This window comes from Vulpes lagopus, chromosome 18 (genome assembly GCF_018345385.1).
Source record: "Vulpes lagopus strain Blue_001 chromosome 18, ASM1834538v1, whole genome shotgun sequence".
Taxonomy (NCBI): Eukaryota; Metazoa; Chordata; class Mammalia; order Carnivora; family Canidae; genus Vulpes; species Vulpes lagopus.
Genome location: NC_054841.1, coordinates 30,284,493 through 30,312,341, shown reverse-complemented (window position 1 = coordinate 30,312,341; position 27,849 = coordinate 30,284,493). Strand labels below are relative to the sequence as shown.

Sequence of the window (27,849 nt, the reverse complement as noted above, 5' to 3'; positions counted from 1 at the left end):
CTGCCCCCCAGGAAATTCTGCCTAGGGTAGACGAAGCCCCATCTTTCCAAACAGACCTCCCCAGGATGTGCAGTGTGGAGAGGAACCTGGAACTGCCTTTCCAAAAGTTGCTTAATTGCCAAAGTTTCAAATACAGAATTACTCTGCCCAATCAAGTTCACAGAACCTTGAAATAAAACATGTTTTTCAGTATGTTCACACAAAGGCTAAATAGCACACCAGAGTTAATGCACAGATGATGATCTCCAAGGCCATATTAACATTGTGATTAGATTACAACATGTAGTGCCTGCCTTACATCTAGCAAGTTCGACAGGACACAAAACCGCAGTCAGCTGAACACAGAACAGCCCACCCCTGAAGTGGCTCCAGTAAGGACACTGAATTTCACAAATACGTGGCAGGTGTAACAAAGCTATACTGAAGAGCAACTTCAACACAGCAGATCCTCACTGCCACAGACATGGTCCACTTTTTTTGTATCTTTCCTTACTGGTTACTAGTTTAGGCTGAATTTTTAAGGATTTATCTTCATGACTTAGAAAAATACACTTGTCCTTTCTTGCTTTGATTCGGGTAGTACACAATCACAAAACTGAATAAGTCTCTTAAAAAACAAAAGTTCACAGATCCCATTGTGGAATGTTCCAGGAACCCCTCCCTGGGTAACGATCAGGGGATCTTCAACAGCTCAAGGAGTGCTCCAACGGCTCCAAAATAACCCTGGAAAAAAAGTACACCAAAAATGAGAGCAATTTTCCTTTGACTTACTTATATTACCATAAATATGATTACTAGTATCAAAGCCAACAGTGCCCTTAATTCCTGACACCGGTTCCTTGAGCACCCATTTTGCTGAGCCCAAGGCCAGCCTGGGATCAGAGCAGCTCTGAGGAGCTCCCAGGTTGGGGAGGAAGACTGGATGTACAGGACACCCTGGCATGCCAGCCTGTAAGACCAAGGCCCATGGTGGGGGCTGCAGCTCTGGGGCCCGCACTGGCCCCATTACCTCTGTGAGCGCCAACTGAGCGGTCTCCTGCAGGAATAGGATGGGAGAAGCTGCAGAGGCCTGGTGCATTTCCAGACAACTAACGACTGAAGGGAGGATGGGACATGAAGTGCAGCAGAGCAGAAGAGCTGGGGTGGTGGGGGTGTGCTGGTAACTGTGGGGGAGGGGGGACTGACAGGGCTGGGGATGTAAGGGAGACCACGAAGAGGGGGGAGGTGGATTCAAGACCTGCCTAAAGACAGGGAAGAAGGCAGCAGGGAGGTTTAGGTCTCTCCCATGCATCCAGTGACAGTGCCCCTAAGAACAAACGAGGACACGGGAGCAAGAGATGCAGTGAACAAGGAGGGGTTCCATCTGGCCTGGGCAAGGCCGAAGGGCCCCAGGTGGCCTAACAGCCACACCCAGGAAGTAACTGGATGTCTGGATCTGGAACAAGACCATGGGCAGGGCAGCACTGGCAGGAACAGGCAGTGGAGGCATGGACAAGAGTGCCCTGATGCGACACTTGGTGGGGGGCACAGATGGGAAGCACCATCTGCAGAACAACAGAGGAGACAGCAGGGAGGGTGGAGGCATGGCTGGAGGAGGACAAGGCTGGACCATCGCCAGAAAGACTCAAAGTCAAATACAATCAAGAACCAAGACATTAAAACCCAGAAATAGAAAGAAAAAGAACTGAATGTAACAAAATATGAGATAAAACCCACGCTGGCAGAAAGGGCAGGATGGCAGGAATCAGAGCAGAGATTAATCCTTTGATGGTCCAGAATCCATCAAGGTCTCCAATGGATGATCAGACAGCCAAGCACTTTCAGGAAGAGAGAAAGGACTGAAAAAGGAAAGTGGGAAGGAAGATCCTGAAAGGCCTGCTGGCAGACTGAGAAGGATGAGCTAAGAGGCTAAATATCAGAAGCAACAAAGAAACCAGTCCAGTTTCCCAAAGAAAGCTACTCCAAGAAACTTGTGGCCAAACACAAGAACAGCTGAAGCTGAAGCCTCTCCTCTCCCTGTTTCCTGGCTTAAAAACAGGCAGCCACAAACCATGTGTAATGAGAGTCGGCCCACAACCCCACAGGCCACCTGGCCGAGCAGGAGGAAGGGACGATGAGGGACCCCACCACCACCAGAGGACAGACTCATGGCTTTGTTTTCAGTGGCTTGCTTTTTCTATAAATATATATATACATAAAGATTTTATTTATTTATTCACAAGAGACACAGAGAGAGAGAGAAAGAGGCAGAGACAAACAAAGGGAGAAGCAGGCTCCCTGCAGGGAGCCCAATGCGGGGACTCCATCACACCCTGAGCCGAAGGCAGATGCTCAACCACTGAGCCACCCAGGCATCCCTTTCAGTGGCTTTCTGTAGCTTCTATTTTACAACAACAAAAGATGAAGTTAACCATTATAATGAGCTCCCCTGAAGACCAGGACCCAGCACGAAGCAGAAGCTAGTCAGCTATTACAAGCTGCCAAATGCTAAGCTGAGAACAGTACAGAAGGCTGACAGGAACCCAGACAAAGCTCTCACAGTAGTTAAACTGACTTCAGTGTGCGAACAGTTCTCAAGACCTCAAGATGCAGAGAGCCTAAAATATCAACGTTTTCCCTTAGCACAGTAGTCGACACCAGAGTCCAAGGCCTGGACACCACGGGAGGAGAGGCAGCAGGGCTGTGTCAGAGCCAGGGAGGAAAATGAAGTCAGCAGGCAGGAAGGAAGATAACACGTCAAACCGAGGTTCCAGAAGGTGTTCAAACTTATGGTGTGAAGATTTTAAAAAAGACAAGTTAACCTAAGAAATGAATCCACGTTCCACCTACCAAACGGTTTTCAAGAGGTAGAAATGGAGGAGGAAAGTTCTACTATGATGTGAGATTAAAGAGAGTTTCTTTGTATTCTAATGTAAAGCAAAATAAAAGATCAAAGATCACAAAAAGATACATATAAAAGGTATACACAACTTAATGATAATTTGGTACCAATTTATTAATAACATTAAAAGTAAAGAAATGTTTAAGGGTACAAACTCACAAGTGGTAAAAAAACTGGAGAGACCTGATGCCCAGCACCCCCACAGCAGCAGCGCACTGATCTCAGGCTGAGCTGCACGTGTGGCGGCACGTAGTGCGTCACAGTAACACATACCCTTTCAACTTACACAATGCTACGTGTCAGATTCATTCAATTAAAAACTTTAATAAAACACAGTTAAAAATTAATGACTCAACATGAAGCTTTTGAAAAGGGGTATTTGTGCACTTTGAATTTTAACTCTGAACTGAAGCCACTTAAAAAGGAAAAAGAGCAATTTTATAGGGAAAAGCAACCTTGGTGGCAGTTCAGATCTTTTTTTTTTTTTTTAAGATTTTATTTATTTATTCATAGAGACAGAGAGAGAGGCAGAGGGAGAAGCAGGCTCCATGCAGGTCCCCAGGTCCCCAGGATCACACCCCAGGCTGCAGGCGGCGCCAAACCACTGCGCCACCGTGACTGCCCATGGCACTTCAGATCTTATTGTCAGTTCACGTAACTACTGGTAAAGTGAACGTGCATGAACAATTCTGAAGACTTCATGGGAACACTATTTAAAATCCAACAACACTGCAAAGAAACCATTCCACAGCCCCACCGCCAAGGGGACAGAAGAAAGGTCCCGCGCCCCAGCTAGGGTTCTGTTTTTTCACCCGAGCTGGAAAAACAGAAGGGCACCTTTCCACAGATGATACCAGGTTCAGTGATTCAATGATTCTCTTCCATTTTGTCATTTCTAGCTGGTCTAGGTGTTAAGTGTGGTTCTAACCTTGGAATATATTTTTGTTTGTTTTTAGAACATGCATTTTAAGTAAGTGGCACAGGAACTCTATCAATACACAAAAACTGACATCAAAATGAAAAAAGCAGAACCCAGAGTAAATGCATTTACAAAATAAGCATAATGGGAAAAAATATAAAGAGAGTTCAGAAAAGAACATAACATTTAAGATATAGGTGTTCCTCAAGCTTTCTTTGAAACTGCTGAAGCTCACAATTAAATAAACCAAAAATTTCCCTTGCATTAAATCAGGTAAAAAATAGCTTTTGAATATTACAATCAAGGTTAAACCCTATATCATACTTTTACAAAAAACAAAAACAAAAAAACTGAAGTCTATTTCACGTTTACTTCAAGTTCCAAAACAGGGGGAACTGCATGCCCTGCACGTTAGTAACATATCCCAAGAAGTAAGTCTGCTTACCTCGTGTTCCGAAAAAAGTGCTTTCAACTGCCCCTTGGACCAATAATCCAAAGCATATGCCAAAAGTCGCATGGCGATCGTATTAATTCTCAAGAAATTTCCAACAAATACCACCTGGTTAATGTTCTGAGCACATCAAAAAAAGGCAATTAGTTTTCATCTTAACTTCTGTTCTCTTGTAAAAGCTACCCCAAAACAGAGCACCATGTGCATGGTCTTCAGCAGCAATTTGCTGAGCAAAAAATAAAAAAGTATTTACTTTTAATCCATTTAGTCCAAGGCTACTTAAATTTGAACCCAGACAACTCTGGACCCACTTCAAACCATGCCAGAAAATGTCACAAGAGAAAACAAATTAGGAAAACCATTTGTATTAAATATGACAAATAACTGCTATTAATGTTTTATACAGAAAAGTAAAAAAAAAAAAAGACCCCAATTCAAAGAAGGAAAGTGACAAAAATATGCAAATTGTACAAGAAATACAACGGGAAAAAATTCGATCTCACCAGTAATCCAAAAAAGGAGCATCTTAAACCTATTAAAAGTTAGCAGAACAACTAACTGAAATTTCACCCCAACAATGAGCCCAGTTGTGGTAACTGATCCACTCATTCAGTGCTGAAGAGATCTGAATTAGTACAGCCCTTGTGCAAAGTGCCTTGGCAATACCTACCAAAACTCTTAAGTATGGTCATATTCTTTAGAGAATCTCATCTCACTCCAGAGTTATAAGCTCCTTATCAGGAATAAAATTCAACCAAAGAAAAGCTTCACACTTAAAAATGCCTTCCTGCAGAGCGATCACTGGCAAGCAACCAAATGCCCAGCTCTATGTGAATGATGATACAAAAACAAATCAAATATACAGCAGTGAAATTTTAAGTAAGTAAAAAATATAAAATGGTATGTACACCCACACAACTAACAGATCTTAGAATATATAAGTACAGGAAAAGGAACATGCAATAAAGGAAACAGTAACTTTAACATATTCAAATGAAGAATGCTTTTAATTACTTAATGCTGATACAGTTATCTTTTTAATTAAAAAATGAGACAATCCTTTTGTACCTTTCAAAGCCTCCTTAAACCGCATGCCTACATAATCAAACAGAGTATTTTGAACAAAATTGTGTAAATAAGGACAAGCTGTAAAGCTGCACCTCTGGACCCCCCAGGGAAGGCCATTCTCGGTTCTTTCATAGCCCTGTACAATGCTGCTTGACCTGAATGCTACAAGGCAGCACTGTAAAGAAGCTGAAAGCACAAAGACAGCTCTGCGGCGGTGGATGGGCACTCCTCGGCTGCCCAGTCTTCTCCAGCTTCAGCGACTTCCTCCAGGTGCCTTCCCAGGGACTCCAGGGCTCTATGTGGAGCATGGGACCTCAATCTGACATGGCTAGCCATCACCGCTACCCACAGTCCCCTTCACCCGAAGTTCTGACTGCCTTCCTACCTTCCTACTTTCTCCTCAAAAGATGTACTTTTACTTCTAGACAGTGGCAATATTTATCTTCACTGAGAAAAAAAAAAAAAATCAGTGAAGTTTAGTCTACATTTGAAGAGCTTTAACTTCGCCAATGAAACAACTCCACCCCATACAACTACACTTAGGCACTGTCCGGATAAGACAGACGTTGTACACAAGGTGAGGCCCGCTTAGTAAGTTCTGCATTTTCCTCAGAGCATCTAAAGAAATCCACGTCCCCTTACTTCATTAAGGGCACACATTCTTGCTATTGAGCCAATGTTGTTGGTGATGGTGATCAACGTTGCTCTGGCGAGGTCCTCTTTACTGACTGCCTCTCGCTTCTCCTTGCTCATCATGTTTCCAAAGCTGTGAAGGGAAAAATATATATATATATCCACCTGCTGAACCAAAGGCAACACAGCCCAACAGAACTTGAATGTTAACTCTACTAAGATAAATGTGACTTCTAGGGCTACATTGTTCAAATCTTCAAACTTTTTATTACAAAATAACAGAGCATCTGCTCAAAGAGTAATGCAAAAGCCCTCCCGTGTTGTGAATAAGCAAATGCTTTTCCCTCACAGATTCCAATAAAATCTAGCTTTGTTAACAGATCTTTGCACATCTAGTTAGGATCTGATCAGATCCACACTAAGGCACCATGGCTCCTTCTGCAGTCAGGGACACTTCCAGGAATTAGCAATTCATTCCCAAATGCACAGCCATCTTGCTTAGCTGAATGGTCACATTAGCTCTGGAAAACAGCTGCATCAGAGCAATACAAAAGCAGACAGTAAAGTACCAGAGTAAACTCCCTAAGAATTTCAGATTTCCCTGGAAGATAAAGTACTTCAAAGTACTTTACCAGCAGAATTGCTACATTAATAACTGTGAGCAGAACATAAACCCAATCAGAAACCAAAGTGAACCATATGCAAATGCCAAAAATCAGAACATCGACAGCATTTACAAAGTCCCTGGAATTAGTCCACAAGCATGCTATGTATGCTCCTTTTCTATAATTAAAAATCACATTTCAATACAAAGAAAACAACTCTTTTTCTAAACAATCTAGAAATGAAATTTAAAAAACAGTTCCTGGGGCATCTGGGTGGCTCAGTCAGTTGAGCATCTGATGCCTTTGGCTCAGGTCATGATCTCAGGGTGCTGGGATCCATCAAGCCTCTGGTCAGGCTCCCTCCTCAACAGAGAGTCTGCTTCTCCCTCTGCCCACCCCTTGCTTATCTCTCTCAAATGAATTTTTTAAATCTTAAAAAAAAGTAATTTAAAAATTAAAAACCATTTTATTTACAATGGCATCAAAGAGAATAAAATACTTAGAAATATATTTAACAAAAGTAGTATAACAACTGCACTGAAAATCACAGCTATAAAACATCAGTGAAAAAAAAAAAAGCAAAATTCTAAATAAATGGAAAAACACTTTATCTTAGATCAGAAGACTTTATAAGGTTAAGATGGCAATAACTCCCCAACGTAAGCTACAAATTCAGTACAACCCTATCAAAATCCCAGCTGCCTTTTTTGCAACCACTGACAAGGTGATCCTAAAATTCACCCAGATTCAAAGCACTGATTCATGCCACCATATAGGTAAACCCTGAAAACATGCTAAGTGGAAAGAAGCCAGTCACAAAAATCGCGTATTATAGGACACAATTTATATGAAGTGTCCAGAATAGGCAAATCTATAAAGACAGAAAATATATTAATGTTTACCAAGGACTGAGGTGGGGAAATGTGGAGTGACAGGTAATGGACAGAAGGTTTCTTTCTGGGATGATGAAAATGTTCTGAAATTAGATTATGGTGATGACCGCACAATTTGGTAAATGTACTAGAAACCACTAAATTTTACACTTTACACAGGTGACTGTAGAGTATGTAAACTATAGCTCAATAAACGCTGTTTAAAAGAAAAAAGATACACCCAATATTTAGTATCTTATTCCTGTCTTTCTTAGAACACACACCCCCCCCCCTTACCTTGATGCCACAGCCCAGCCCGGCAGTCCAAACCTCTCATAGTCCCCTCCATAAATGTCTCGAACTAGTTTATCCACTTTGGTGCTATCTCCACGAGATGCCATTTCAAGAGCTTCTTCAAAAGTGGTACAGCCAGTAAGAAGACAGCAGAGACCAAAAAAAGTTCCTCCTCCAAGACTGATTAAAAACAAACAACACAGTATTTTAACATTTTAAAAATAAGAACAGGAAGGTAGTACTTATGAGCCCAAAACCACGTTCATACATCAACCCACTCTTGTCCCAACCTAATCGCGCAGATGCCACTGGCAGGCAAGTCTGTGGAAAGATAAAAAACAAGTTGTTGCCTGTCACATACCTTGAGGTTACATATTCACGTGAGCCAACAAACGAAATAGCAAAACACAGGGCCCACATCTCTGCCCACGTCCCCACCCACGTCCCCAGTGCAGTCTGAGCATCTGCTGAGTGTGAGCAGCTTCGGAAGCAGGTCCACCCACCATACCCAGGCCATGCTAGCACCTCCCTTCGTCTCTCCAAAGCCCTGGTTACCCTGGCTTATCAGCCCCCCACTTCACAAAGAATTCCTCCCTTAATGCGTTTTCTCCCCCAAAATTACTCATCTCATTTTTTAATTCACACCTGTTAAAAAAAAAAAAAAAAAAAAAAAAAAAAAAAACTGGTCTATCCCAATCCCCAGCTCCTTGTTTTGCTTCAAGTGATTCCTAATCCTTAAACTGCAACATATTCTTTTTTGCCTGCCACTTTTCTGCCACTTCTCTTCCCCTTTCAGCTTGCCCAATTTTTTTTTTTTTTTTTTCAGCTTGCCCAATTATTTATCTGTTGCTGAGTACCTCACCTTCTAGATCTCAGACCATCCCGTGGATGGGCGGGATACGTGTGCACATGTGTACCTGTATGTATAAAGTCTAGGCCAGTTTCAAAGCTGGGTCTTGCCTCGACTTCTTATAAATGCTACCTAGTAGCTTTGGCAACTTTACAATGTGTGCACACAATACACTGACTGAGGACAGGGACTTTGGGCTCAAGGAGTCTGCCAATGAGATATTTTATGGAACAAAAATAATGAAATCCTAAGCAATACAGATTTTTTAAAAGTAGGTCATGATGTGAGAATTTTCAAAGAGAAACTGCATTTGCTTGCATAATCCCAGAAAAAAAATTTTGACTTAACTTTAACAGATTCTTAAAAGCATATGGATACACAATACCTGAAAATTCACTTGTAACCCATTATGATATCAAGAATAAACAATAACCTTTACATAAAAAACCTACCTGGTACCCGTGACCCGCTTGTAATTATCTTTGGAATATACTGCTAAAATGCTAACCCCAGAGCCAATGTTCACCAGAAGCAGAGGGTATGGATTTTTCAAATCAAATGGTAACTTCTGACATTTTTCAGCATCAGCAGGGTTTTCAAAGTAATAGCACTGTGACCGTCCATTGAATCCAACAGAGTCAATGTATAAAATTCCTTTTACTAAACAATCTAGTTCATCAAGTTTGCAAAGCTGAAGGTCACCTATCTGTAATGAAATAAAAATGTATTCAGACTTTTTAACAAGCCAAACAAATAGAAACTGCTTAATAAGACATCCCTCCACATTAAATAAACCACAGAAGTGCTCACAGATGTGGATTTATAACACAATTCACAGAACAGACCTGGAGACAACAAACATCAGGATGGACTGACCAGACAGACCCAAATCCAACCCCCACCCCCCCTGCAAACCACCACAGCAGCAGAGACGCATGCCCAAACCCAAGCAGAGAAAGAGAGGTCTCAGAAGGAACGTTGAGTCAGGAGCACAGGGGAGATCACAGCCCTGTAAGAAAGCCGACTCCAAGAAATTCAAGTGACTCAAACACCTGGTGACACACAGCAGGAACCACAAGGACTCTGATATCTGCCTTCCGAAAGACCATCATCTTCAAGGTTATGGAGCAGTACCAAAGTAGGCCCCACTTTATTATTATCAAACAGACATCAAAGGGCTGAAAAGTGTCCAAATGGAAGACAAGATTTTTTTACTATCTAAAACAATTACAGCCCCTGAAGGATGAAAAGATCTTAGCAGTATAAAAATTTAAAACTGTTATCAACTTAATCCCATTTAAATAAAAGAATGAGGGATCCCTGGGTGGCGCAGCGGTTTGGCGCCTGCCTTTGGCCCAGGGCGCGATCCTGGAGACCCGGGATCGAATCCCACATCAGGCTCCCGGTGCATGGAGCCTGCTTCGCCCTCTGCCTATGTCTCTGCCTCTCTTTCTCTCTGTGACTATCATAAATAAATAAATTTAAAAAAATTTTTTTTAAATAAATAAATAAATAAATAAAAGAATGATTATTCTTCATATTAGGGAGCACTGTAAAGCAATTAGAGTGAAGAGGATCTTCAATCAATTAAGAATGAAGTGGAAAGAATCCCAAGACATGTTATCAAAAAAACAAGTTGAGAAACATTTCATAAGGATGATACCTGCCTGTTTTTGTTTTTTTTTAAGATTTATTTATTTATTTATGATAGACATAGAGAGAGAGAGAGAGAGAGAGAGAGAGAAAGAGGCAGAGACACAGGAGGAGGGAGAAGCAAGCTCCATGCCGGGAGCCCATGGGACTCGATCCCGGGACTCCAGGATCGCGCCCTGGGCCAAAGGCAGGCGCTAAACCACTGAGCCACCCAGGGATCCCCACCTGCCTGTTTTTAAAGCCAAGTTTATACACAAGTGTATGTGTCAAACACAGCCATGCAAAGAAAACTAGACATATAAAGTTCTAACAATGGTGACTCTGGAGAGATAGCATAAAGAACACCCCCACGTCACTCCCTGGACTTCCAACCCACGTGACAGAATACGAGCACAAATGCTCCATACACATGACAAAGGTAAAACTGCTTCAACCCACTTAAGGCACCTAGTTCTGTTTACAATCAGGTCTAGCCCTGCATATTTCCCCCCTTTAATTCTACTCGTCAATTTCTTCAGCTCCACAGCAGAGAGGGAAGTTAACAAATACCTTCATCTTAATCCTTAATTAATCCCTAAGTGAGAATATTAAATCACTCCTCTGACCAAACCCAAGCTCCTGGAGTGTTCACCACCATTCCTACTATACGTGCTCATGCCCTCCCTGCTATCATGAATTCAAAACCGGCCTCCTGACACATGAATCTCAAGTGCCAGCATTTCCATTTCTAGCTTTTCATTTCATCACTTTTCACTGGTAGTCTACTGGAGCCCAAGTAGTTGGTCTCCTTTGTCTTCCTATAATTTCCTCCTTTTCCTTCCTCTAATCCCTGTCATCCTGAAATGTCCTAATTCCTAATGAATCCCCATCTCTAAATGAAACAGATGACTGAATACACAGCTGATTTCACCAACACAAGGTACTGATAATGTACGAGCTACATCAACAAGCACACCCAAGTATGCTAGGAAATGATTCACATTAAAAAAGCAACAGGGTAAACTCAATATTTTAAAAAATATTTCACTGTGGTTTACTAAACACTAGTCACTCCTAATACACAAATAGCATTCGATGGGCATTTCACTTTCCTACGATTTTTCAAGGACAAAAATGGTGCATATACAAGGGAAACTCCTGCAGCCTCAGAACAAATTCCCCAGGTCTAAAATCCACTTTGCACCCTCCCCTTGAATTACCACACAATGCTGAACCTCTGGGAACAGCTGAATGGTTTGCAAATATGTTCCAAAGGGCATAAAGGGCATCTCCATTAGGATCCAGGGCCCATGGCAGCCTGGGTGGCTCAGCGATTTAGCGCCTGCCTTCAGCCCAGGGCATGATCCTGGAGTCCTGGGATGGAGTCCCACATCAGGCTCCCTGCATGGAGCCTGCTTCTCCCTCCTCCTGTGTCTTTGTCTCTCTTTCTCTCTCTCTCTCTGTGTCTATCATAAATAAATAAATAAATAAATAAATAAATAAATAAATAAATAAATAAATCTATCTATCTATCTATCTATCTATCTATCTATCTATCTATCTAAAAAATGAGATTAAAAAAAAAAAAAGGATCCAGGGCCCACTATGAGGCTTCCACAAAGGAGGGAACCATTTCTCCTCCAGCTACACTTCCCAAAACTCAGGGGTGGAAGAGAACCACTGAAAACCAACCACCAAAAGAAATTCAAGCAGAGAATATAGAAACTTGTTAAAAAGAAATTCATGTCAATTCTGTATTATGGTCACTGATAAGAGAAAGACAGGAGACAGAAGACCAAGAAAGAGGACAAAGTCACAAACCATACGATGACACACAGAAAAAAAAAAAGGAAAGAATGACAGAGGCAAAGGCAGAACCTCTGGAATCACATTCTCATTAGTGGCATTAAAAACACGGTCACTGAAGATATTTTCAATCTATAATGAACCCTGAAGGTCCAGGTCTTGGCCAACCCATTGGTCTACTCTCCCACCAACCCTACCCCCACATCCACCTCAAAGGACATAGCCTTAAGACCTTGCACAGTGTTCACTGAATGAAAAAATCAGATACCCACTGGCATCCCCAGGGTCCACACATGATTCAGAGACTCCTATGACAAGAGCACAATACGCATCAGAAGGCATCTGGAGAGAGGAGGCTCCTCTGTTAACTATTTCCAACAAGCCCTAAGACCAAAATGCCACTGCTGTGGACCAGAGTTCTTTGTTTTTTTTTTTTAATAGTAAACCTGCCAAGAAACAATTGAGGGGGACAGGAGAAATTATATAATAGACAAGACTGGAAACAATTTTGACATGAAATGACATTGTAAAAATTATTTTTTTTAATTTTTTAATTATCTTTTTAAGTAGGCTCCACACCTAAAGGGGAGCTTGAATTCATGACCCTGAGATCAAGAGTCACATGTTCCACCGACTGAGCAAGCCAACCGCCCCCAAATTATCTTTCAATGTCATTGTTGAAGACTTTTTTTTTTTTAATAGTGATCTCTACACCCAACATGGGATGGGGCTCAAACTCATAACCCCAGGATCAAGAGTCGCACGTTCTCCCAACTGACCAGCCAGGTGCCCTCATCATTCAAGACTGAATGACATGTTCCTCATTAAGTAGTTCTTTGGTCTGCTTATCAAAGCTTTGCTACTTTTCCACATTGGAAGAACAAAATGCTATGCTTTCACTGCTGCTGATTCTCAACTTAGCTGAATCAGGCAAAAAATAAACTCCACAACAAGCTCTAGATGGCTAACCCCTGGCTACCACTCCTCTAGCTAATCTTTTTTTTTTTTTTTAATTTTTATTTATTTATGATAGTCACAGAGCGAGAGAGAGAGAGAGAGAGAGAGAGAGAGGCAGAGACACAGGCAGAGGGAGAAGCAGGCTCCATGCACCAGGAGCCCGATGTGGGATTCGATCCCGGGTCTCCAGGATCGCGCCCTGGGCCAAAGGCAGGCACCAAACCGCTGCGCCTCCCAGGGATCCCCCCTCTGGCTAATCTTAATCTGACTTAAGAAAATTCAAGTTCCATTAGAAACAGAAATGATTCCACCACTTGCTATTGGTATTATTTTTAACAATCAGATTATGCCTGGGTGGCTCAGTTGGTTGAGCACCCGGCTCTTGGTTTTCACTTGGATCATGATCTCATGGGTCACAGGTTGTTGGATCAAGCCCCATGTCAGCCTCCATGCTCAGCAGGGAGTCTGCTTAAAGATTCTCTTCTCCTTTCTCCCTCTGCCCCTCCCCTGCACATGCTCATACACACACTTGCTCTTTCAAATAAATAGGTAAATCTTTTTTTTAAAAAATCAGATTACCATAAACTGTATATAAGCTGCAAAATACATACTGTGAGAAAATCCTGCTCAAATTTGTACGCTCCACCTCCAGTGGCACAAAAGACAGTGTGGAGACTTGAGAAGTTTTTATCTCTGCCCATCTGAATAAAAGCAGGCATGTCATGAGTGGGAAAGCGTATAAAGTGCAGATTGCCCTTGCGTCCACACAGAGTCAGGTCCTTCAGTTCCAGGTGCACATCCCGAATACCTGTGGACCCATAAGCCACATTGGAGGTCAGGTACTTCCGAATGCTTTTAAGACTTTCCACCTCTTCCTCCTCTTCTTCAGCAGTGATGTCTTTGGGTTCAAAATAAACCAGCTTGACCAGGGTTCCACCAATATCCAAGCCAAACCATGGAAAAACTAAATGGAGAAAAAAAAAAAAAAGAACTTTTTTTCTGAAAACTAAACATAAATGTACTAGATTAGCAAGTTATTCATACCTTGAGGTTTCCACGTACTATAAATATAAAAAGGGATTTGGGAAAAGAAATAGGATTCTGATTTGGAAGCACATCTTTAAAAAAAAAAAAACCACAACGATCAGGAAAAAAAAAAATCAGAATATTGCACCAATCAACCCTCTTGTACAAATAAGCCTAAACTAAACTATGAAATATTTAAAAATAACAAAATGACTACCTATGAACCTCAACTCTGGGGGAGGGGGATTGAGAATGAAAATCTACATCCTTTCCCTTGGCTTAAAGAAGAAATGTTAAAACTTTTCAGAGCTCCAGTTTATTTTTTTAATTTTTTTTAAGATTTATTTATTTATTCATGAGACACAGACTGAGAGAGAGAGGCAGAGACACAGGCAGAGGGAGAAGCAGGCTCCTCGCAGGGAGCCCAATGTGGGATTCGATCCTGGATCCCAGGATCACGACCTGAGCCAAACGCAGGCGCCCAACCACTGAGCCACCCAGGTGTCCCAGAGCTCCAGTGTAATAAGCAAACTGGGGTAGAGGAAATTCCCATGTAACACGTAAGCTCCAATGGTCAATTTGTCTCTTGAAACTTGATGTCCCCAAAATAAAAGGTTTCAATGAGATAGGCGTTTCAGAGTTATAGGTGTTCCCAAAAAATCCTTCCCAAAAAATGGCTTCGGGAGATCAGATCAAGGTGGACTGCACAGACATGCATGCCTTGGCTCCCAGCTTAGACCATAGAAATTCTAAAGATAGAGCTTTACTGATATACTATTTTCCAAAATAGTTCTGCGAAACAAGAAATGATACAATCAGCAGAACTAAGTTGATAGAGGCAGTAACTGTCCAGAACCATCAAAAGAGGAATGCTATAAAAATTAGGAGCAGCTATGAACATTCAGAACGCATAGGGGTGCTCCACCAACATGTATATAGGGGTGGCTGCCATAGGGAAACAGGGGCAGACTCTGTGGTCATGGGTGATCTGGTGGGGAATGCATCTGGCACAACTAGACAGACCAACCACTTCCCCATCTCCACCCTCCCTGCTCTTTGCACCCCACCCCCACCCCGCCAGGCAAAGTCTTCAATAAACACAGGCACTTAAGCCAAAAACTCAGAATGGCACCCAAGTAGCTACTATCACTCAGAAGAAATGAGGAGCCCCTATATCTAGCCATATATCTGTACAATCCATCCTGAGAGACAGGTAAAGAGACATTGCATCTACTGACAACAGCAATCCTCAAAACAGAGATGATCACTTTACAAATTAGGATCACCAAAAGGGAAATCTATAACACAAAAATGAGAAACTAAACATCTGAAGAAAGAATTGCAGGAACAAACAGTAGACTTAAAAATAATCATGAGTATCTTCAGAGACAAAATGAGATCTGATCCATGAAAAATGAGTAAGCTACCACAAGGAAAAATCAGAAATTAAGAAATGTTGGTCACCTGTGGCTGTGACTGCAAAAATCTACATGTGATAAAATTATACAGAACTAAATATGCATACACAAAAGAGTTTATATAAAACTGATGAAATCTAAGTAAAATCTGTGAACTGTATCAATGTTAACTTCTCAGTTGGGGGGAGGGGAGTGAAGTTTTCCAAAGCAAAAAAAAAAAAAAAAGAAAAGAAAAAGGACAAAAGGACAAATTACTATATACTTAACAGATGAGTCACAAAAACTAAGGCTAAGTAAAAGAAGCCTTGCACAAAAGGCTACACACCATATGACTGATTTTACATGAAACTCTAGGAAACACAAAGCAATCATTTCTGCATTTGATAGGAAGTAGATCTTGGCTAGGGGAGGAAGGGAGGGAGGGACTGTACAGGTACAGAAAACACTGCAGTGCCCAAATCTTGACTGTTGGAAAGATTTGAGGGGAAAGCTTCACGGGTGTATACAATCTGTCAAAATGTATGGAACTGTACACTTTAAATGGGTACAGCTGCTTGTGTGTAAATTATACCTCAATAAAGAGTTTTATAAAAGAGAAAAAAAGGAACAAATCTATTTCCAAAATAAAACTCAACAGATATATTTAACAGCAAAATGGGCACAATAAAAAATAAATGGAAAACAAAAGCAAGAAATTCTCCCAAAACGCCTCTCAAATATAAAGGAAAGGTAAATATATATAGAAATACAAAAAAAAAAAAAAGAGAAACACAGAACAGGAAGTCCGGTATATACCTTCTCTGAGTCCCAGAAATTTCCTGGGGGAGACATAAATCTTCAAGTTCACTAAGTGTTAAGAGGAATTTACGGAGAAAGGACAAGACAGGACATGCTATTGAAAAAGTCATGAAATTAGGGACGCCTGTGTAGCTGAGCTAGTTAAGCGGTTAAGCAGCTGCTGGCTGCCAGCTGCCTTCCAGCTCAGGTCAGGTCATGATCCCCAGGTCGAACCCCTTGTCAGGCTCCCCAGGGGAGTCGGCTTGTCCCTCTCCGTCTGACCCTCCTCTGCTCATTCTCTTCCTCTCTCTCAAAAAATTGAATAAAATCTTTTTAAAAAAAATTTTTTTGAAAGAAATAAAGAAATCCTAAAAACTTCCAAAGAAAAAAACTGAATTACTTCAAAGATATACAAATCACATAAAGGCGGAATTAGATTTTTCATCACCAACACAGATGCTAGAAGACATTGGAGCACTGGCTTCAAGGTTAAAAGGAAAAAGATTTTGAAATATATCCAGCAAAATCAGCTTTCACGGAGGAATGCAAAAGAAATTTATTTTTAAGATTTATTTATTTAGGGGATCCCTGGGTGGCTCAGCGGTTTGGCGCCTACCTTTGGCCCAGGGCGCAATCCTGGAGTCCCGGGATCAAGTCCCACATCGGGCTCCCAGCATGGAGCCTGCTTCTCCCTCTGCCAGTCTCTGCTTCTTTCTCTCTCTCTCTCTCTCTCTCTCTATCATAAATAATCAATCTTAAAAAAAAAAAAAAGGATTTATTTATTTATTTAATTTACTTATGAGAGAGAGAGAGAGGCAGAGGCAGAGGCAGAGGCAGAGGGAGAAGCAGGCTCCATGGGGGGAGCCCGATGTGGGACTCAATCTGATCCCAGGACTCCAAGATCCAGCCCTGGGCAGAAGGCAGGTGGCTCAACTGCTGAGCCACCCAGGCTTCCTTCAAAAGAAATTTTCACACATGAAAGAGCTCAATGTTTACTAGTCAAAAACCTTCTCTAATTAGTAAATGCATTCCAATATTACAAAGAATCCAAAAGGTATGAGCTTTAAGAAACAATGATAAGCAAAGGAAGCAGCAATACATGTGACTTTCAAAAAAGTCAGCAAAATAAAATAAAATACATGATTTCAACACAGGAAGTTGAAGAAGGAAGAGAAAGGAGAGGGAAGTGAAGCAAACTGCAGGTTCTGTCTTGATGGAGGAAAGAAGACACAGATTCTGATTAATTCTAAATAAAAAGAAAGAAGTGATGGTTTAAATGCATCAAAATTTACAGGTAACTCCAGAAGAAAAAAAAAATGAACATATGACCTTCAAACAACTATGGAAAAAAAATCAGTTCAAAAACAAAAACAGGGGATCCCTGGGTGGCGCAGCGGTTCGGCGCCTACCTTTGGCCCAGGGCGCGATCCTGGAGACCCGGGATCGAATCCCACATCGGGCTCCCGGTGCATGGAGCCTGCTTCTCCCTCTGCCTGTGTCTCTGCCTCTCTCTCTCTCTCTCTCTCTCTCTGTGTGACTATCATAAATAAATAATAAAAAAAATAAAAAAAAATAAAAAAAAAAAAAAACAGGGCAGCCCAAGTGGCTAGCTCAGCAGTTTAGCGCCTGCCTACGGCCCAGGGCATGATCCTGTCCCCGAATCAAGTCCCACATCGGGCTCCCTGCATGGAGCCTGCTTCTCCCTCTGCCTGTGTCTCTGCCTCTCTCTTTCTCTGTGTCTCTCATGAATAAATAAATAAAATATTTATTAAAAAAAAAAAAGATTTCTTTGAGAGTGAGTAGTGAGCATGCACACGAGTGGGAAGGGCAGAGGAAAAAGGGAGAGAGAATCTCAAGCAGACTCTGTGCTGAGCACAGAGCCTGATGCAGGGCTCGATCTCATAAGCCTGAGATCACAACGGTAGCTGAAACCAAGAGTTGGGCAATCAACTGCACCACCCAAGTGCCCCAAGCAGAAGGGCATTATTAAAAATAAAAGCAAGATGTAAATGAAATCAGAAAACACCATCAGGGATCCCTGGGTGGCGCAGCGGTTTGGCGCCTGCCTTTGGCCCAGGGCGCGATCCTGGAGACCCGGGATCGAATCCCACGTCGGGCTCCCGGTGCTTGGAGCCTGCTTCTCCCTCTGCCTGTGCCTCTGCCTCTCTCTCTCTCTCTGTGTGTGTGACTATCAAGAAAAGAAAAGAAAAGAAAAGAAAAGAAAAGAAAAGAAAAGAAAAGAGAAAAGACCATCACCTCATGAACAAAGCCACAGTAGAGCTGATCAATAAAAATCAAGATTTTAAAAAGCCATTAAAACAGACAAATTTCTGGTATCCAAGAAAGAAGATAGAGCTTTTCCTTAAAAAAAATAAAAATAAAAAATTAAAATAAATAAATTCAAAGTTAAAAGAGTATATACCCATGGGGCACCTGGGTGGCTCAGTCGGTTGGTTAAGTATCTGCCTTCAGCTCAGGTCATGATCCCAGCATCCTAGGATGGAGACCCAAGTCCCAGCTCAGCAGGGAGTCTGCTTCTCCCTTTCCCTCTCCCCTGCTTTTGTGCTCTCTCTTGATCCCTCACTCTCAAATAAATGTTTTTTTAATCAAAAAACAGGGATCCCCGGGTGGCACAGCGGTTTAGCGCCTGCCTTTGGCCCAGGGCGTGATCCTGGAGACCTGGGATCGAGTCCCATGTCGGGCTCCCAGTGCATGGAGCCTGCTTCTCTCTCTGCCTCTCTCTCTCTTTCTCTCTGTGTGACTATCATAAATAAATAAAAATTTTTAAAAAATAATAATCAAAAAACAAAAGCACTGAGAAATTTTTAAAAGATGTCAAAGATCCACCACCTAAACAAGAACAAAAAAAGCACCAGGTCCTAATGGTTTCCAGGCAAACTTTTAAGAGCTTCTAGAGCACAGAAAAATCTAAAAAGATTCGTAAGTCATTCTAACCTCATATCAAAACTAGAAAAAAAAATATCTCACAACAAATTGTATTAAATTATTAAACAGGGGGACCCCTGGGTGACTCAGCAGTTTGGCGCCTGCCTCCGGCCCAGGGTGTAATCATGGAGACCTAGGATCAAGTCCCGCATCGGGCTCCCTGCATGGAGCCTGCTTCTCCCTCTGCTTGTGTCTCTGCCTCTCTGTGTGTCTCTCATCAATAAATAAATAAAATCTTAAAAAAAAATACATAAATAAAAATAAATTATTAAACAGCAGAATCCAGTTATGCAGGAGGAGTAATACATCATGGTCAATAGAGATTTTTCTCAGTACACAAATGATGTTTTTTTCTTTCTTTTCTTTTTTTTTTTTTAAGATTTATTTATTCATTCATGAGAGACACACACAGAGAGGCAGAGATACAGGCAGAGGGAGAAGCAGGATCCTTGCAGGGAGCCTGATGCGGTACTCAATCCCAGATTCCGGGATCATGCCCTGAGCCAAAGGCAGAGGCTCAACCACTGAGCCACCCAGGCATCCCCAAAAGATGGTTTTCACATTAGAAATTACCTCAACAGGGGGATCCCTGGGTGGCGCAGCGGTTTGGCGCCTGCCTTTGGCCCAGGGCGCGATCCTGGAGACCCGGGATCAAGTCCCACGTCGGGCTCCCGGTGCATGGAGCCTGCTTCTCCCTCTGCCTGTGTCTCTGCCTCTCTCTCTCTCTGTGACTATCATAAATAGAAAAAAAAAAAAAATTAAAAAAAAAGAAATTACCTCAACAGAGTCCAAAAAAGTAAAATTAAGAGTATCAATTAAAATAACAGAACAGGGCAGCCCCAGTGGCTCAGTGGTTTAGTGCCACCTTCAGCCCAGGGTGTGATCCTGGAGACCCAGGATTGAGTCCCACATCCGGCTCCCTACATGGAGCCTGCTTCTCCCTCTGCCTGTGTCTCTGCCTCTCTCTCACCCTCTATCTCTCATGAATAAATAAAATCTTTAAAAAATAAAGTAACAATAAAAAAATTTTTAGTATGTGGATAAAGAAATATACAAATACCAATTGCTTTTCCTATATAATAAGCAAAACCCAACAAGAAAATGACATGGAAATTGTCACATATAACAATACCTAGAAATAAATCTTAAAACTAAATATGTACAATCACTATTAAAATAGTGTACTGAAAATCATAGCAGTGTAAAGATGTACATTGTTCCAGGAGAAAGCATTGAGTATTACTAAAATGTCAATTCTCTTGACTAATGTCAAATTAGTCTAACAATGTCAATGCAATTCTAAAGAGAACACTGTGATTGACTGCCCCCAGCAGCCATTCCACATCAGTCCCAGGGATAGTCCTCGATCTTTTTTTACACCTACAAAAATTCTATGGACAGGCCTAACCCAGCCTGGCACAAATCATGAAAAGTCTGTCTTTGGCACTTACAAGAAAAGTTTCTTCACTCAAGAACACAAGAGCGCTGAATATAATGGCAGCAAGGAAATTTGATTCCTGTTTTTCTATCTGCAGCACCATTCTTTGACCATCAACTGCCAACCTTGTGTTTACCAAAGACACAGCACTCCACCAACAAACATATCACATCAACAGAGTTGAAACCTGAAGGTTTGGACATATCTAAGACCAATGGAAGACTCTAAATTAAGCTTTACTCCCATTTCTTTAAGAAACTGAAACATTAACATATGGCTATTATATTTTAAATGATCATCTATTAACAGCCAAGCACTATATTAGCCATTTGACTATATTAGCTTATTTAATGTTTGCAACAACCATATAAGGCAATTACTATAATCATCCCACTTTACAGAATAAGAAATGAAACTGTAGGGGCATCTGGGTGGCTCAGTCGGTTAAGCAACCAACTCTTGATTTTGGCTCAGGTCATGATCTCAGGGTCCTGGGATTGAGTACTGCGTCCAGCTCCGCATGGGGTGTGGAGCCTGCTTAAGATTCTCTCTCTCCCTCTCCCCCTTCACCCCCCTCCAAAAAAAGCAAAATAAGAAGACAGAAGTGCAAAAGAGCCCAACGTCATAGTCAAGAAAAGGCAGAGGCGGGACTCAATCTTAGACTTGCTAAAAAGCCTCTTTCCACAAGTACCTATACAAACCTAAGAGGACAGAACACATATAAATAAAATTAAAAAGCAGTTGAGTAAAAATCACATATTTAAATAATTAGCAGGATCGACAATATATATAAAGAAAAATAAGAAAAATAATGAGGGATGCCTGGGTGGCTCAGCAGTTGAGCGTTTGCCTTTGGCTCAGGGCAGGACTCTGGAGTCCTGGGATCAAGTCCCACATCAGGCTGCCTGCATGGATCCTGCTTCTCCCCCTGCCTAGGTCTCTGCCCGCCTCTCTCTCTCTCTCTCTCCCTCACTCTCTCTGTGTCTCTCAAGAATAAGTAAAATCTTAAAAAAAAAAAAAAAGTCTTAACCAAAACTCAATTCATATGCTTATTATAGCCATTAACCACTTCAGGATTTTTCAGTGCACTCATCAAACCATTTACATATCCAAGAATGGAGAAACACTGAGAAACATGGGAGGTCCATTAAACACAGGTTCTTTGATAATGGCTGAGAGAACTGTGTCGGGCCACAAAATTATTTCTCAACATTCAGCCTGTCCAAAGGGGTTTAGATTCCTATCACTGTCAGCAAGAGTGCCCCAGATATTATAATATAATGAACACTGTAATAAGCTTTCCAATACTTGTTCAAAACACTGTGCTTCTGGTGGGAAAAGTCATGGAAAAAGGCACTTTTGCTATATCATCACATTCTTCCTATCTCACCAACAGAACACCTATTTATCACTTCTAATTAGTGAGTCATACCATTAATTTTAGTGCATTTGCAACCCTTAGCCTATTTCCTGATCTAAGGCCTCATGGTACTCAATCTAGACAATCCATACTTGACTTAGGACACATTTCTAGAAAGAATTTACTCTCCATCACAGGTTTTACGTAAAACCATCTGTAGCATCATGTCTGTCTCATAATGGTTCTCAACAATTGAAATGCCTCCCAATGGAAAATAAATGGTTTATAAAAGTGTGTTCAATTTTCCAACATTACAACTACATCTTTACCAGACCACAACTGGTTAAGATATTGCAAACCCAAACCTCAAGGCTGGTCTATGCAGCAATCCTTGGCCCCACCTTAAAAGACATACTTTAATAATAATTATTCTTATTCCCAAAATAGTTTTAACTTGGTGACTAGATCCTTATAAAATATTATATATTATCAAACCAGCAGACTCAATAATAAATTCTACATTCAGGAAATATAAACACACAAAACCTAATAAACTACTTAGAAACTAAAAACTAAAGATGGCTTCCATTTTTAGAAAGAAAACTTCAAGCCATTATTTAGAAAAGGGGTCTTCACACGGTAGTCTTACTGACATAAACTGATAAAGAACATAATACAATGACAAAGAACAGTGCCTAAAAATAAAGATACCCCATGATATGAACCTGAAAAATGCTCACTAGGTTATAAATTTAAAGCCCAATAAACATCACTGTCCTTTTAAATGACCAGTCAAAATAACTATTCTTTTCTAACAGCCTACAGTCTATTGTATTCCTTCTCTCTCCTTTTAACACGTGTTTAAGCAAAAGATTTTTAATAGTATACATCACTTCTTGCATACAATACCCCGTAGATAAAAAGAGGGCAGGGATACCAACACAGAACAAACATATTGCCTAAATGCATGATTCATACATATAGCCCCTAAAATAACATACCGTACCATTTTACACAGCTGCATAATTGGACTGTTTTTAGGCCCTGCTTAATGCTTCACATTTGTTGTACATCCAGAATGAAGGGCCAAGTTACTTTGATTTCATTTAGATTTAAAGTTGATAAAGAGGTTAAAAAACATCCTCTCCCATTCTGTCTCTCAAAAACAGGCTGCCTTTCCTAATTCCCCAGCTGAAGATGAAACACTGTACCTAATAAGGGGCAGTCTCCCAGGGCCCCAGCACCAATTCCATCCTGCCAATACTGATGCTCCCCAAAAGCCAAGGATAACCAATCCATTTGCCAGGCTAGTATCGTCAAGCTACAAACAAAAGCTTTATTTTCTAGATCAATGGCGGTTAAGGATACTCCATGACTGGTATGAGTCCAAAAGCAGTATGTCCCAAAGATCTCTCTGGCGTGCTACAACATGCTTGAGAGTCACCTGCAAAGATCCAGCTCATGCCCCGACCCACAAGGCACTCTCATCGCAGGTTCCCACACCTCCTGCACATCTGCTGCACATGTGGGACCCTCAATTAAAATACATGTTCTCTTGTTACATGCCTGTACACATTTGTCAAAATTGCACATTTTGCTGTATGTAACTATGCCTCAATAAAATTTTAAAGGTTAAACAGATGTTTAGACTCTTTTGCAGACCTGAAGGTTTTTTTTTAAGCTTCTGAGTGATTCCATGCGAGAACTGCTCTGCGTTACACTGCATGTACCTTCCCCCACTCAAAAATGGGAAGAGTCAAGTACACTGGTCTGAAGTCAGACATCTAGAATCAAAAGACAGCTCCATTATCAACTCACTATTATGCCCTTGGACAAAGGACAAATTTCACTAACATTGTTTCTTCATCTGGAAACCCAGGATAAAAAAATACCTACCACACAGGATAGCTGTGAGACTTGAATGATATGTCTATAAAATATACAGCAGTATCTAACACAAACAAGTAAGCACTATATAGCTATCATTAGCATCTTTGTTTCCATCATGTTAAATCATTCTTTACTTGGTATTTCTCTCAATCCTATGAGACAGTCCACCTAATCTAAAACTTCCAAAGAACTTCTTAGACACAGACATGCCTAGCCTCCCTAATGCCTGTGTAAGTCCAGGATGAGAACAGGTTTGAGAATCACACTGCTCTAGGGAACATGTGTAGCAAACAGGACTGCAACCAGGGCCCACAAGAATTCCTAAAATAAAATGAGTAGCTCCTTCTAGTTTCAAATGACGACTAGTCTCCTCCCTTTAGACAAGTATTGTAAGGACATCAGAACCAGGCTTGCTAATCTCAAAAGAATGGTGGCACCACCCTATACCCAACTTTCCCAAAGATAAAATCAGAGATTTAGTCTTTATTGAATTTTCTCAAAGTTGAAAACCATTCTTGGAGGGTTCAGAAATCAACAGAATGCCTCTCCATCTAACAGGTACATCCCTGAGTAGTAAAAGAAAAAACAAATGGAAGAACAATACTTTGTTTATTTCTTTGGCAGGTCTCATTACCTGAGATATAGCTTTCATGATTTATCACAGAAAGCAGTAAAGGGAACCATGGCAAATAATCAGACATAAAAACAAAAAATAAGCCCTACAACGTATTTGTCTTCGTTCCTTAAAAGACGTCTCAAAATCACCTTATATGCTACCCCATTCCCCATTATAGTCTAAACCAGAGTTTTCCAGAGCTGTCTGAGCCACCTGTACCTACAAAATACGACTTTTAAAACGCAGCTTCTTGGAACTCTCTCCAGATTCTGATTTTTAAAAAAAAGTTGGACCCACGGAATCTTCATTTTTAACTTCCAAGGTCATTTTTATGTTCAAAATTTGGAAGCACTTCCACAGTAGCTAGAAATTTTCACCACCAGGTAAACCTTGAATACAAAAGATGAAGATTATGCTTGGATTTAGAGCAATGAAGAAACAGCTAACAGAATATGAACAACTTGATAAAGCACAGTGGTTAAGAGGATGTATGAAGCTGGACTTCCTGAATTTACATCTCTATTCCACCTCTCACAAGCCATTTTACAAGAGGCAAATGTGCCAGTTTTTTCATCTGTAAAATGAAATACTACCACCTACCACAGAGTTATGAGTACTAATGAGTCATTAAAGCTCTCAGAAGAGTGCAAAAAAAAAAAAAAATTTTTTTTTGAGGAGTGCTACCCCTGAATTTATTTATTTATTTTTTTATTTTTTTTTTTTAATTTTTATTCATTCATGATAGTCACAGAGAGAGAGAGAGGGGCAGAGACACAGGCAGAGGAAGAAGCAGGCTCCATGCACCGGGAGCCCGACGTGGGACTCGATCCCGGGTCTCCAGGATCGCGCCCTGGGCCAAAGGCAGGCGCCAAACCGCTGCGCCACCCAGGGATCCCTTTTTTTTTTTTTTAAGATTTATTTATTATAGACAGAGAGAGGCAGAGACACAGGAAGGGGGAGAAGCAGGCTCCATGTCAGGAGCCCAACGTGGGACTCACTGGGTGGCTCAGCGGTTTGGCGCCTGCCTTTGGCCCGGGGCGCGATCCTGGAGTGCAAAAATTTTTAAGAGTACCTGAACACTGCAAACACCCAAAATACAATACTCATTTAGAATCCTTATGGCCGGGGATCCCTGGGTGGCTCAGCGGTTTAGCACCTGCCTTCTGTCCAGGGCGTGATCCTGGAGTCCCGGGATCGAGTCCCACATCAGGCTCCCAGCATGGAGCCTGTTTCTCACTCTGCCTGTGTCTCTGCCCCTCTGTGTGTGTGTGTGTGTGTGTGTCTCTCATGAATAAATAAATAAAATCTTTAAAAAAAAAAAAAAAAGAATCCTTATGGCCAATGGCCAAAAAGAGTTGGCTGCACGGCTGGGATTCTTATTTGCTAAGTCTCTGGAATTTACATCCATTTCTAACAATGTAGTACAAAACCATTAAGGAATATTGTACATTGCTTAAAAATCAGATTGCTTCTCAAATAAAAAAACAGACCAGGTAACTGGCTCGAAAAATGATATAGGTTGAAAGCAGTTAATCCCTCTTCCAACAGAAAAGAACAAAATAATCGAGACTCCCAAATTTTTCACAGCGAAACAGGGCTACATTTAACATTTAATCATCCAACCGTAGAAGATAAAAGTAAAGCAACCAGGTGGTTGGGCTAAGATAGAAGACTATCCAATAAAGACCTCACACTCATCCTGCCACTTTCCCTCACTCTTATTTTTTTTTTTAATTTTTTATTTGTTTATGATAGTCACAGAGAGAGAGAGAGAGGCAGAGACACAGGCGGAGGGAGAAGCAGGCTCCATGCACCGGGAGCCTGATGTGGGATTCGATCCCGGGTCTCCAGGATCGCGCCCTGGGCCAAAGGCAGGCGCCAAACCGCTGCGCCACCCAGGGATCCCTTCCCTCACTCTTATAATCTGCATTTAAAACAAGCTGATTTCCTGAAAGAGAAATTTGGCAACGACAGAAAAAAAAAAAAAAAATCTAACCGTATGTAAAATGACACTATGTGATAAAGCTCATACTAGAGTATTAAGACAGAGGATACTTTCAACACTAGCAAAGGCTGCTAGACAGAGCACCTGAAACGAAGACCTGAAAAGCAAAGGAAATACCTGGACTAGATCACAATGCAGAAAAAGCAGCCTGATAATAAAATGAAGAAATGGATTCTCCGGAAAGAGCACGTGCAACTGCCAAGGTTGCCAAGATTCCCTCAAAAGATAAAGCCTTCATGCCCAGAATGCTACAGTCCTGAATCGTATCAGCAAATAAATGCAAAGAAAACAGACACATCTGGCGAGAGATGACCCGAATTCTCACGGGAGGAAAAGCAGCCAAAGCTTAAGTGCCCAGAATACGGAATCCAGTTTTAGGCCTGCAAGCAACTCAAGGGCCAGTTAATCATTTTCCAGGAAGCCTGAAATCTTCAGATTAAAGGGATTGGAAACCCACGGAAGACAGACATTGGCGATTCAAAGGAATGAGGGGGAGGGGAGGCGGTGGAAAAGAGTCAAAAGCAGCCTTCCCAAGGATAAAATCACGTGACTCGCGGGCAAAGACTACCCGAGGAGCCAGGAGCTAAGGGGCGGGAGAGTCCTGGGTAAAGCCCCTCCACTTCCCTAGCCCGGGAGCGCGGACCAATGCGCGCGAGGGCTGGGGGCGGGGGGCCCGAATCCCCGATCCCCCCGAGCTTGCACCCAAGGCCTCCAGTCGGCTGTCAGCCCCTGCACCAACCTGGGACCACCGTGCGGGGGCACTGTCCCCGCACCGGCGCGCGGGAAAAACGGCGGCCGGGCCGGAAGGGGGCAGGGCGAGTCGCGAGGACGACCCGCCGGGCACTTACGCTGCCGCTTCTTCCTAAGGCTTTCGACGCGCTGGCGGGAGACCGAGGGGGCGCCGCTGTAGGAGCCAGGCCGGCTTCGCCGAACGCCCTCCGCCGAGGCCGAGGCGCCGACGGGGGGCTCCGACGCGCTGCTCGCCCGGCGCCGCAGCAGCTCCCGCCGCCGCCCATCAGGCCCTTCGGGCGCCGGCTCCCCCGCCGACGAGGCGGAGGCGTCGGCCGCTCTGCCGTGGCGCTCCATGGCCATGCCGAGCCGGCCCGCTCCCATCCGCAGCAGCCACCGCTGCCGCCCGAGCCAGGCCCCCAGCGCCGAGCCCCTCGTCGCCTCCTCCCTCGCGGCAGCCCAGCCCAAGCAGAAGCGCACCCTCCGCCGGCCGCCTCTTCCGTTGCGCCAACGCGCAGCAAGCCAATCCGCATAGGCCGGGGGCGGCACGACGGCCTCGCGCCCAATCGTCTCCCTCCCTCGAGGCGGATCGACCGCGCCTCCGTCCAATGAAAGGCTCCCGGGGACGGGGCGGGGCGGAGAGCGGCGGGGGAGGGGATCCGCGCTGGGCCGCTGA

General features: G+C 42.4%; 1 protein-coding gene across 1 annotated transcript; it reads right to left on the bottom strand.

Annotated features, from left to right (window-relative positions):
- Positions 1–156: 156 nt before the first annotated feature.
- PANK2 (pantothenate kinase 2) lies at positions 157–27,849 on the bottom strand (the record flags this gene model as incomplete). The annotated part of the gene is given in 8 exon segments (XM_041732392.1): positions 157–723; positions 4,246–4,371; positions 5,962–6,085; positions 7,727–7,903; positions 9,026–9,279; positions 13,580–13,932; positions 27,293–27,797; positions 27,799–27,849. Coding segments are annotated over 8 exon segments (1,641 nt in total), but the record flags the coding sequence as incomplete, so codon positions are not given.